Source organism: Microchirus variegatus (genome assembly GCF_963457635.1).
Source record: "Microchirus variegatus genome assembly, chromosome: 1".
Taxonomy (NCBI): domain Eukaryota; kingdom Metazoa; phylum Chordata; class Actinopteri; order Pleuronectiformes; family Soleidae; genus Microchirus; species Microchirus variegatus.
The window spans coordinates 3,359,611-3,372,038 of record NC_139802.1 but is presented as its reverse complement, the minus strand read 5'-3'; the positions used below and the strand labels follow the sequence as shown (position 1 = coordinate 3,372,038).

At 42.9% G+C, this 12,428-nt stretch overlaps 1 protein-coding gene across 2 annotated transcripts in view; it reads left to right on the top strand.

The window, feature by feature from the left end:
* The window catches only part of celf3b (cugbp, Elav-like family member 3b), a gene marked incomplete at both ends in the record, with an annotated part of 23,410 nt that extends 10,982 nt beyond the window's left edge, over window positions 1-12,428 (top strand). Inside the window, 10 exons of one of the 2 annotated variants that reach the window (XM_083889830.1) lie at window positions 7,268-7,316; window positions 7,657-7,785; window positions 7,875-7,954; window positions 8,974-9,117; window positions 9,576-9,720; window positions 10,031-10,180; window positions 10,885-10,950; window positions 11,733-11,837; window positions 12,009-12,152; window positions 12,301-12,428. In XM_083889830.1, the coding sequence (XP_083745956.1) occupies window positions 7,268-7,316; window positions 7,657-7,785; window positions 7,875-7,954; window positions 8,974-9,117; window positions 9,576-9,720; window positions 10,031-10,180; window positions 10,885-10,950; window positions 11,733-11,837; window positions 12,009-12,152; window positions 12,301-12,428 (1,140 nt within the window). The remainder of the gene's footprint in view (window positions 1-7,267; window positions 7,317-7,656; window positions 7,786-7,874; window positions 7,955-8,973; window positions 9,118-9,575; window positions 9,721-10,030; window positions 10,181-10,884; window positions 10,951-11,732; window positions 11,838-12,008; window positions 12,153-12,300) is intronic. The other variant, XM_083889831.1, reaches the window with a different exon arrangement.

The following is a 12,428-nucleotide window of genomic DNA, read 5'->3' as shown; positions in this document are numbered from 1 at the left end:
TTGTGTTGATAGCACACTTTTGAGTCATGGATGTGGGTTAAATGCCAAGTGAAATTAAGGATTAAGGTTTATATTTAAGCCTGTTATCGGCTTGTTCTTTGATTTAGATTTTAAGATAGTTGCATGCAAGACTGTGCAAACCTGAATTTGTGTGTTGAGGTTTCTTGGGTTGAGATTAGGATACAACCTCCAATTAATCTGGACATGTCACACATATTATATGCTGATTTGCCCTTTGTTTCCCTGTATCCATCTACATGTTTAAATTTTACTTATTTAAAAATGACCTCCCTTAAACTGTTTTCAATCAATCACCTAAAAGGACAAGTAACAAATAAAATCATGGAGAATTTGTAAAATAATTGAGCTAATCTGGCCGTATTACAGCATAAAAATCATATAATCTCATTTGCATCTTGAGTTGGATCCTCCTAAAATTAACAAATAAATCAATGTTAAATTAAATAAATGAATGTTTTTTTCTATCAAAGGACAAAAACAGTAGAAGTCGGTGTGATGTGTCCTTCCATTTAAGCCATTTTGTGTATCCACCTAGCCTTAAATGTATGGGCTGATTTTCCAATGTAACAGTTAGAGCATCTGAAAATGTGTCACTGGCTTCATATTGAGTGTAATCTGAGTAAATATAAGATTTTTGCCGTTGTGAATTTGTATGGCTCTGAGCAGCCTCTTTAATTCACCAGCTCATTTCCCAAAGGACTTACACTTTTGAAAATAGAAAGAGGGTCTGAGTGCATAGGTCTAATAGTTATCCGTTATAGTGCTGTTGGATTATATTGGACTAAATCCAGAGGATCAAATTTCAGTGAGTGCTCCACTGCTGTATGCAGGATGTTCTCATTGGGGTTTGACAAAAACGGCATCATATTATAGGGATCAACAGGGTAGTTAGTTCTGCTTTATGCATGGTTTGGTTCCACTTCTGTGAAGAGTGATAGAGAGCGAAAGAGCGCGCGAGAGGGGAGAATATGTTGGTAATCCACGCTCCAGCAGAGAGGCTGATAAAGGGTTAACTGCCAGATAAAGTACAGAGTGGAGGAGAAGGAGGGCAGACTTCTCAGGTGTGAAGAATGGAATGAGAGAGACAGAGAAAGGTGGGATGAGAGCAGGGGGGGGATGGGCCACACAGGAGCTCGTATTATGGTTGCAGGGCCCCGTCGCTTGGCAACCGAGCCGAGCGAGATGCCATGTTGCTAGGTAACCGGGGAGATGCACAGCCTTTAACGTGGCGTGATAGAGAAAGGGAGAGAGGTGGAGTAGAGCGCTAGTGCTGCCAGGCTGTTCCACCTTTTTCCCCACTCTCTCCATTTGTCATATCTCAGTATCTTCATCCAGCTGTGACTGAGAGCCACAAACTCAGCTTTTGCAGAGAGTTGTCACAGCACACACACACACAGACACACACACACACACACACACACACACACACACACACACACACACACACACACACACACACACACACACACACACACAACCACACCGTAATATCTGACCACCTTCACTGGACTCTAACGCACAACATTAAAAACATATTATAGAGTTTTCATTTTAAAGATGATACATGACTACAGACAACTAAATGCATCTTTCTGCCTTTGTGTACATTATGTATTAGACCTAATGTTTAAAGTGAGTTTATTGAAGGTCAGCAAATGGTGCATGGAGTCCACTGCAATAAACAACAAACAAAAGACACACACACACACACACACATTTCATTCAGTAGATGTTCACAAAAGGAAAACGGAATATATTCACTTTTGGCGTTTGTTCACAAATTGCAATTTAATTGTCCATCCGCTCTGATTCAGCTCCAGCTGAAACAATTAGAACATCAGAGATTGTGTCTGTTCGAGCAGAAAATGTTCCTACTTGTATAATTATCACATTTATACCTATGATTGTTCTGTTCTCGTCAAACGTGTGACGGTGCCAACGGTTAGGACCGAAACGTGGGCACATTGGTACCAAACGATATTCAAAAATGACACTGTTTTACTAGCAGTCTCTTAAAGATGTACGTCCTGTCACCCGTTTCACTTTTACTGAGCAGAAACAAGGGTCTTTTCCTTCAGCAATTAAAACATATGTATTTATTATTATATATTTCAATGTCTTCCTTTAAAAAACAACAACATTAAACCAGGAATTAAGAACAGTTTGAAGATGATGATAATGATGTTATCAGAAATTAGAAAGCGAGAGAGCAAAAGTGAGACTAACGGGATGCGAAGGAAGGAAAGTGAAAGAAATTGAGGGAGAAACAGGGAGAGAGGGAATGGAAAATGATAAAAAAAAAAAAAAAAAAAGAAGGAGAGATGCCTATGTCAGGCTGTGGAGGGATTATGGAGCTGAGAGTGGAAAGAGGGGATTTATGGATTGGGGAGAGGAAGAGGGAGAAATAGCATAGAACGGATATAAAAAAAATAAAAAGTTTTCTTTTCTTTCTCCACTCTGGAAAATAGTCTAAAAATGATGTAGATGGAGTGTTTCAGAGGCAGAATGAAGAGGGAAGTGTCTGTCTGTTTGTGTGCGTGTTCTTGTATGTGTATCTTTGTGAGGACCAAGAAATATATAATCCATAGGGAGTGAGGACATTTAAAGGGCCTTTTGGGGGTTAAGAGCTGTTTCTTAGGGTTAGTGTTAGAGTTAGAATTAGGTTTAGGTCAAGGGTCAGGGATTTAGTTCTGATTGTTAAGGTTCTGGTTAAGGTGCGAGGGAATGCTTTATTGTCAGTGTCCTCATGTGCACGCACACACACACAGTTGTCTTTTGTCATGCTGTGTGTGCACTGTAATCACTTTTGCGTTTCTGTTTTAGTCGACTACCACCTTCAACTGTTTTGTTGGCAAAAATGTCAACACTGGTTCAACACCCTAATTTAATCCATGATCCAAATAGTGTATGAACACAGACATGTTTATATATACACACCCACTACCCCCTCCTTCCCTTGATGTGCTGCAATGGTTTGTTCCGCTGATTTTGTATGGTGGGGGGGGGGGAGGTGGTAGAATACAATTTGATTGGATAATCCAAGGATTTAATATCCCCTAATCCTGGCACAATCCTCTCTGCATCACCGCAGGGAGTAAGATTAACTTAAAGTGTGTGTGTGTGTGTGTGTGTGTGTTTGTGTCTGTGAGCACAAAGGGATGGGTGTTCTGGGTGTAGAGGAAAAGTGTCTTGTACGCTTGCATATGCATGCTCCTGTGAGTGACATGTACTGAGTTTGTATTTGTGTGTTAGCACCGCAGCATGCAAATGGAGCAGCGTTTGCATGCAGGGGGGGGGGGGGGGGGGGTAAGGTCCATGTGTGTTGGAGCGGACGTGGTCACGCAAGTTCACACGCAATCGTACATCACGCTTATCTCGCCCCCTCTCGCGCATCGCCGCGCCGCTGCTGCTCACGTACGAAACCACCCCGCTTTTCCTCAGAGATGCAGAAACTCTCTTAGCGAGGGGCTTCTTAGTATGCAGCAGGACGGATGAAAGCGTGCTACTGTATTCAGCCGGCTCCTTGTGTGCGCGCACACGTTTGCAGATGGTTACTGTTAATTAAGTCTTAATTGGAACGTGAGTAATTAGAGAATAATTTGAGTCGAAGGGAGCATGTGGCCGTTCATGTGTGTTGGAGAGAGAGAAAAAAAAAAAAGACTGTGTAACTGACTCGCAGGGACTGAACTTTATTTGCATTTTTCTCTTGGGCTCAAGGGAATTTTAATTACTGTGCTATAATATAGATTCAGTTCCCTCACCTTCTCTTTCTCTTGCTCTGAGCCATCTCGCACTTCCTTCCTTCCTTCCTTCACAACTCTTCTTTATACTCTAATATTTCCTGTCCTGCTCAGTTCCCTTGTTCTCATCCATTTTTTTTTTTTTACTGATACTCGCTGCTCATTTGTCTCGTATCTTTACAACTCATAGGAGCAGAAAATTAAACGGCGTGCAGCCAGCGAACCATCCTGCAGCACAGATTTCTTTGTTTATCCAAAGAGCACAGCAGTCGCCCTTGGCAACCAGCATCCTTGTTTACCTATCCAGTGTGCCGTCATACGATTGCCATGACAACAAGCCGGTTGCCATGCCAATTTTCCGATGCGATTATGTTGTCTTTTATAACACCAGTGTACACATCTCGCCATCTGATTTTTCTCCTCCACCTCACCTTTTTACTCCCATCTTTCCTTACATATGAAATTTCAAACTCACACACACACACACACACACACAAATACTCAGACGGAGTGATAAGCATTGATTGATAAGGCATGGTCTGTACTCATTAGGTGTTACTGTTCAGACTGTTTTACGCTCACACGGATGAGCTTGAATAGGACTAATGAAGGAAGAAATGGAGGGCGTGATGGATGGATGGAAGGATAGAGAAAGGGTTAGTGGACACAAATCTTGCTACAATCAGCCTGCTGTACGACACAGCCCCGAAATCAATGAACAAGACGGGACTGATCGATGAGTAGATAGCAAAGATGGATGACAGCCTGGATGGACAGCAATAACACCAGGACCGATGTGATGGATGGACGGACGGACGGATGGATGGTGCGTGGATGGATGGATGGATGAATGGATGATGCATGGACGGACGGCGTGAATTCAAGGTCGCAGAAAAACTGCGAGGGCGGAGAGTGTGTGTGTGTGGGTGTATTTTCTCTAAGTTTATGTATAAGCTGACAGCTCGAGTCAATAAAGGCGTGAGGTTAAAAATGTACATCATCCCTTCCATTGCAGACCTTGTGCGTCCTCTCTGTGTGCGTGTGTGTTTTATGTGAGCATGCATGCAGATGTGTGTGTGCATCTGTGTGGGTTTGAGCCTCCGACTGTGTGATGGCCTTGCCTTTCGATCAATAGCTTTGTGGTGACAGCTTAGAGCCGATTAATCAAATGTATGGATCAGTCTCTCTCTGCTCTGCCCTCTCCTCAATTACCAGCTTCATTACATTGCCTTAACACCCCACTGGGACCTTTCTCAATTCTTCCTTCTCATCCCCTCCTTTTTTCCCCTCCGTTCCATCGCCTTTCTCATATGCTACCCGTCCCTCCCTGTTCACAGATGCCAAGTAATTCAACCACTATTGTTCCGAACAAATCACATTTTGACTGGCGGGGGAAACAGAGCGTTAATTCATCTGTCACAACAGAGAGATGGACTTTAAACTTGAGCCTGACTGATACCAATGTTTGTTTAAAAAAAAATGAAAGATGGTTGTCTTGATTCGGTTTTGCAGAGTTATAAAGCTTGGCTTGAGATAACGTGTTGCTGCATCGTATGCGTTTGTGTAATAGTGTCTCTTAGTTCTTCACCACGCTTCTCTTTTCTTTTTTGCTCCATGCCTCCTCTATCCTTTTCCATCTCTCCCTTCCTTTCACTTCCACTCTCTTTTCATTGCCATTATTCTCCTCCCCCACCGCATCCCTCTGGCATTAACACTTTGTCTCGTTGCCACAGTGCTATGACTAAGCACAGTGTGTGTGTGTGTTTCTGGACGTGCATGCCCTCGTGTGTGTGTGTGTGTGTGCGTGTGAGAGAGACAAACCTGTGCGTGAATGTGTAGGTGTGTAGCGTAAGCCATTCAGAATATGTGTGCGCATGCATGCATTAACACTGTAGGCAATGGATCTCTGTAGTCGTGACATTTTTTTAGACAGCAAGTCACGACTGAATCACGCCCCGCTCCTCCCTCCTCCCTCTTTTTTTTCCTCTTTCTATTCTTTTTGAATCATCCTCTCAGGGGCAGCTCTGCTTTCATCCTCCCACTCGTGGTCTCTCTGTTTCAGTCTACTTTTACCAGCGTTTTCCATTGACTCCCCGGGTTCCTCTTGGTCATACACCTGCCCTTTTTACACGGTTGAAGTCGGTCGGGGTCCCCCAGGCCCCTCTCTCTCTCTCACACACACTCTCTCACTCTCTCTCGCTCAGTCTCACATTCTCCATCCTTTTATTTTTAGCTGACTTCACCGGTTCACTTCACACACACTTGTCATCTCATCCCACTACACACACACTCTCTCTCTCTCTCTCTCTCTCTCTCCCCCCATCTCAGCCAACTCTTGTCTCTCATCTAATCCTTAGTTCTTCTGTAATCCAGATCAGCTGGCCTGTATTCTTAATCTCATCACTTTTCAATCCCCGCTTTATTCCGTGTGTGCTTGTGTGTGTGTGTGTGTGTGTGTGTGTGTGTGTGTGTGTGTGAAGTCAGAGAGTAAGTCACAGAAATAGAGTAACCTGTGAGTTGAGGCACACTTGTCACCTGCTAACTCTGATTCACAGAGGCGATTCTAGAGTCTGTAGGGGCCCTAGGCAAAAATTCCCAGGGGGCCCTTCCTTCCAACCAGTGTTCATCACCATTATGTTTCAAATAGTCTGACACCAACGAAAAATGTATGAGTTCAAAATATAATTTTTTTCCGAAATGAATGAAATAACATGGAAAAACTTAATTAAAAAGTATGTGAAAATATAAATGTAAAGATCAATAAAATACTGTAAATAGCTTTTAAAAAACTATATGAACTTAGTAAAAAAAATACATTACACTGTAAAGAACCCACATTATAAAACAATTTAAATATAAAGAACAATAAAATACTGTAAATAACTGAAAAAAACATATATAAACTGAGTAAAAAAGATATGCATTACACTGTAAATAATCCTCTTCATTTTCCAACTTGCAGAACGATAACTTCACACAGGTTAAAGTGAGGTGGGGCCCCTTTAGGGAGGTTTCCTACTGAGATGTCATTGCAAATCGCCCATTGTTGTTTAAGGGGGACGGGGAGGCGGCTGGTCACTGCACATTTCAGTAAAAACAGCCCTCAGGCTCCGAGTGTTGGGGGCCCCCTATCAGCTCGGGGCCCCAAGCAGTTGCCTGCCCTGCCTGTTCACAAGCTGCGCCTCTGCTGATTCGTTAGTGTTTCCAAACACACATGCACATGATTCATGTTTTAAACTTTTCGTTCAAGAAACACAAATTAATTCTGGAACCAAATCATTTGTCAGTTCATATGTTATTCGATGCTAATCATTTGGTCAAAGACAGAAGTATTATAGTATTAGTAGTATTATAATAGTATGCATTGTCTTTATGAATCAGTAAAACAGTTGAACAAATGTAATAACTATGTTCTGTAAGTGAAGAGGTCTCCTGTAGTGAGATTAACGAAGAGAGACTTGTTTGTGTTGACCATCTGTGTTGACGTTGTTGTTTCTTTCCCTCAGATGAACCGGCCAATCCAGGTAAAACCAGCTGACAGCGAGGGCAGAGGAGGTAAGACTCACACACACACGCACACACACACACACACACACACACATACTCGGTTGTCAGGCTGCATCAGAGTAGAAGCATAGTCAATGGTTCTTGGAGGGTTCTTGGTGTTTTTAGTAAGACAACACGCTTGTGCACACGCCCACATTTCCACACGCCCCTCTCGTGACTTTTCTCTGTAGACAATACTGCTCCCTGGTGGAGAGAAAAAGTGTCGCCCTCCACAGACATTTCGCCTTCCATTACCACTGTGTTTACAGATGTGACATTGAATGTGTGACCAGTTTATGGGAAATGAGATTTGTATTTGTAATCCCATATGTCCTTGTCGTTCCCTCAGAGGACAGGAAGTTGTTTGTCGGCATGCTGGGTAAACAACAGAGCGACGAGGATGTCAGAAGGCTGTTTGAGGCTTTTGGCAGCATAGACGAGTGTACTGTGTTGAGAGGACCCGACGGCACCAGCAAAGGTAAAACACAAAAAAGATCCCACATATGGCCTTGTTTTATTTAGTAATAATTAACAATTTCATGAGTGTGTGTGTGTGTTTTGTTGCAGGGTGTGCTTTTGTAAAATTCCAAGGACATGCTGAAGCCCAGGCTGCTATCAACAGCTTGCACGGAAGCCGCACAATGCCTGTAAGTCGTGTGTATACTGTATGACACAGGGCTAAGAAATAATTCGCTAACAAAATATACATTTCCTTAAAGGTGCATTATGTAATAAATCTAAATCAACTGGCCATAAAATCCTCCTAATATGTCACAGAGACTCAGGAATAATGTTCATATAACAAACTGAACTCACCAACAACAACAGTACAGACAAAATATTTGCATTAAAAATGATTTTACATTTTGCAGACTGCAAATCATGTTTATGTTTTGAAATCATGTTTTGGCATGTGGCGCCACCTACCGCCGTCTACCAATCATTGCAGGCAGTAGAGTCTCAACCGCCGAGCAACCACGGGTTGCCAGTTACGTCAGAAAACGACACCAAAAAGACCTCGGTATTTTGAATTTGAATGTAGTAACCGTTTTTGGCCACATTCTTACATATGGCACCTTTAATATCAGCATGACAGAGGTTCAGATTATATGTGTATGATGCACTGTGTAAACACTTTAATTCATAACGCATAATCGCTATTAAATGTTTTCCTTCAGAAGTGTTTGCGTTTTCTGTCCATAAAGAACTTTAAAGCCACAATTAACTGGTTCAACTTTCACTGATGAGCCAAATTCAGTTATTAATTATGTGACATTTTATTGTGATCATGATTAATATTATGAATATTATTATGTGCCATATTGCCCAGCTGTAGTATTAACATAAATGATTAAAACCAGGCCTACATGAGACAGATAGGACAAAGACGTCCTCGATGGACATGTGAATGAGTCAGGGGAGACAGTTTAATTTTGATGTAGGCAATAATGTACGTAATTGAAGCATACATTTGCTGTGGTCCACTCCAGGGTGTCCTCTATATGCTGCTGTAGGACCTAAGCCACATGTGACCTGTAAAAAGCATTAAATTAATAGAGAAAATGAATGAATGACCGGTCCCATTAACGCAGAAAGACGATAGCGCATAACTTAACTTGTAAGTGCAGTCGATGCTTAGCTCTGTCTCCGTCGCTCTCCTTCGCAGGGAGCATCGTCCAGTCTGGTGGTGAAGTTTGCTGACACGGAGAAGGAGCGGGGGCTGAGGAGGATGCAGCAGGTGGCCTCCCAGCTTGGGATCTTCAGCCCCATGACCCTCAATTACCCCGCCTACAATGCCTACACACAGGCGGTCAATGCACAGGCAAGCAGTGCACGCACACACACACACACACAAACGTTCACCGTAGCACAAAGACGGCAAGTTTGCGAGGGGAGTTCTGTGCTTATGAAAGGATGTAATAAGTTTGAAGAGGCTATCAGTGGTCTAATTGGGGCTAATGTTATTACACAGACAACAGAGCATACGTCATCTGACATTAGCTTTCCCGCAACACACAACCATTAACCTACTGACTTTGGACATAATGGCCTTGTAATTAGATCTCTATTCATCTGTTTCTGCATCCCTCCCTCTCCATGTTCCTTCTTCTCATTTACCTCTTTCTCTCTCTTTTTTTTTTCCATATCTATTGAACTGCATCTGTCTTCTCTCTCGCTCTCTCTCTCTGTCCCTCCCTCACTTCCTCTCCTTCCTCCTTTTCCCTTCCTTCCCTTTCCTCTCTGTCTGCTTCCTTCCCTTGTCTACAGCTTGTCCAACAGCAGGCCCTGGTTGCCCAGTCAGCATACTTGTCTCCTGTGGCAACAGTTGCTGCCGTACAGATGCAGCAGATGGCGGCACTCAATGCCAACGGAATCATTGCCACACCCATTACACCCATCACACCATCCTCGGGTAGGCTCTCTCACACACACACACACACACACACACAGACGCACACTTGGATTTTATGGTCACTTTAAAAAAGGTGCTGTGCTGTGTCGAACAGAACATATTGTTGTCGCCGCCTGTAATGTTATGGCACAAAATGTATGTTTTTGTTTTAATTATGACCAGCAGTTGTTATGTAGGTGTTTTATCAAAAATACTGAGCTATCATGGGGTGGGTTTTTTTTTAATCACAGTATTTTTCCATGACTATAGCAAGCTAAAGAGCTGCAATGAAAGAGAGCCTTTTATTGTCTGGGGTATGATTTGTCTGTAGGTACAAACACTCCACCAACTATTGCAGCAACACCTCTACCAGCTCTCCCTCCACCAATCGGAGTGAACGGTTACAGCAGTTTGCCGGCCACGACCAATGGACAACAAGCAACAGAAACATTATACACCAACGGCGTCCACCCATATCAAGGTATTCTAGCAAAGTCTGGTATACACTCTTAGAAATAAAAGTGCTAAGTAGAACCACATAAGGTTCTTCGCTTGCTTGACCTCGTAGGAGAAGCCTTTTTGGCTCCAGGTAGAACCGTTTTATAAAGGTTCCACCAAGAACCCTTTTAAAATCCTTTATTCAGGAACCATTAGTGTTACCAAGAACCCTTGAAAAACCCTTTCTTCGGGAAAGTGTTTTTCAGACGCAAATGGTTCCAGGTAGAACCTCAGCCCTTGTAGAAGGACCCTTTTGGAACCCTTATTTCTCAGAGTGTACAGTCGTGTAGGGCTGCAACGATTATTTGATTAGTAGATTACTAAATTAATCGTTTTTGATCATTGATAAATCAGTGGGTTTTTTTTTAAAGAATTAAAACTAGTTTTCTGATTTTTCATCTTCTTAAATGTGAATATGTTCTGGTCTCTTTGCCCCTTATAAGTCCATAAAAAAGTACTGAATCATTTTGGACAAACAAAGACAGGTTTTGACCAGGTTTGAGATTTTATGGACCGAACATAAATAATTGACAGATTAATCGATGAAAACACTCGTTAGTTGCAGCCCTACAGTCATGTAGAGCGTTGCAATTAAAACTTTATCGGAGCATCACATGCATTCATTCTCCCTGTACATGTTTTTTTCTCCTAATTTCTTTCATTTTATCTCAAATTTTTACTCTGCAGCTCAAAGTCCAGCAGCAGCTTTGGACCCCTTACAACAGGCGTATGCTGGTATGCAGCACTACACAGGTTGGTGGATGGACAAATGTCAGTTTGGTCTGCATTCTGCTACCACATTAGCCTCGACTATGATGTTTGATGTACGTTATTTTAACAATGCTGCAAGGTCTTTGGAGCAAACGGAAGATTCACATAATAACAAATAGAGTTAAAAAGCACTTTACTTGATCGAACAGTCAGAACAGTCAGAACTATGAGGCCGACAAACAACATGCGCTGCCTTTTTAGCTCTAAATGCAGCCGTTTGAATGCTCCAGCGATGCTGCTGAATCAGGTCTCACCTGTGGATGACATCGTCTTCTAACTGTACCGTCTTAACGTATGTGTTGAGAGGATACATGGATAAATGTAAAATGGCTACGAAATTATAAATGGATGAGTCAATGTGTCTGCCTTTAGTTTGACTGCCGTAGTGCCAAGGAGGGACATTTATCAAAGAACAATAGATTGCATTACTTTTTTTTTTTTGTGTTTTTCCTGATTTAAATGTAACACAAGGCACACACTCATGTCTGGCAATGATTAATGTTTCTAATACACCATTTGTCCTGTTGTTCCTCACATGATTGACTACCGCGTAGTAAAGGGGAACCCTGATGTCTGCATACCAGACTCCACTCACTGGTGTCATTGTCTAGCAGACTCCCTTTATTCAGCTGTTACAGTTAATAGTTTTCACCTTCAACAGGAGACATTTTAGTTCAAGTGAAGGGACTCTATTGGACACTGTCATGTTGCCACCTGTTGTTTTTACCCAATCAGATTTTGTTACTGCCTGTCTCTCCCAATAGCGGCGTACCCTGCTGCATATGGATTGGTTGGGCAGCCGTTCCCCCAGCAGCCAACACTGGTTGCCCAGCAACACCAGCAACCCCAGCAACAGCAGCAGAGAGAAGGTGATAGGACTTCCTGTCTGTCTGGGACCACCGTCCTCTATTCAATTTAAAGTTGTTTATCACAGGGTTTTCTCAGCCGAAGGTCATTTATTACACTCCTGCTAATTTGTCTGTCTGTGTGTGTGTGCGTTCGTGCGTGCGTGCGTGCACGTGTGTGTGTGTTTTTGTTAGGTCCAGAGGGGTGTAACATCTTCATCTACCACCTGCCCCAGGAGTTTAGCGACTCTGAGATGCTGCAGATGTTCCTGCCCTTTGGCAATGTCATCTCGGCCAAGGTGTTTGTGGACCGTGCCACCAACCAGAGCAAGTGCTTCGGTAAGACACACAGATGGAGGGATAAAAAGGGAGGGGAAAGGGGGAGAGCAGATGTAGTAAATGGGAGGAAAGGACAAACGAAGAAGTCATGGGAGAAAGAAAGTGACATAGAGGTAATGTAAGGTCTTATCTCCTCTCCTTGTTCCAGGATTTGTGAGTTTTGACAACCCAGCCAGCGCCCAGGCCGCCATCCAGGCCATGAATGGCTTCCAGATCGGCATGAAGAGACTGAAAGTGCAGCTCAAAAGGCCCAAAGATGCCAATCGCCCGTACTAA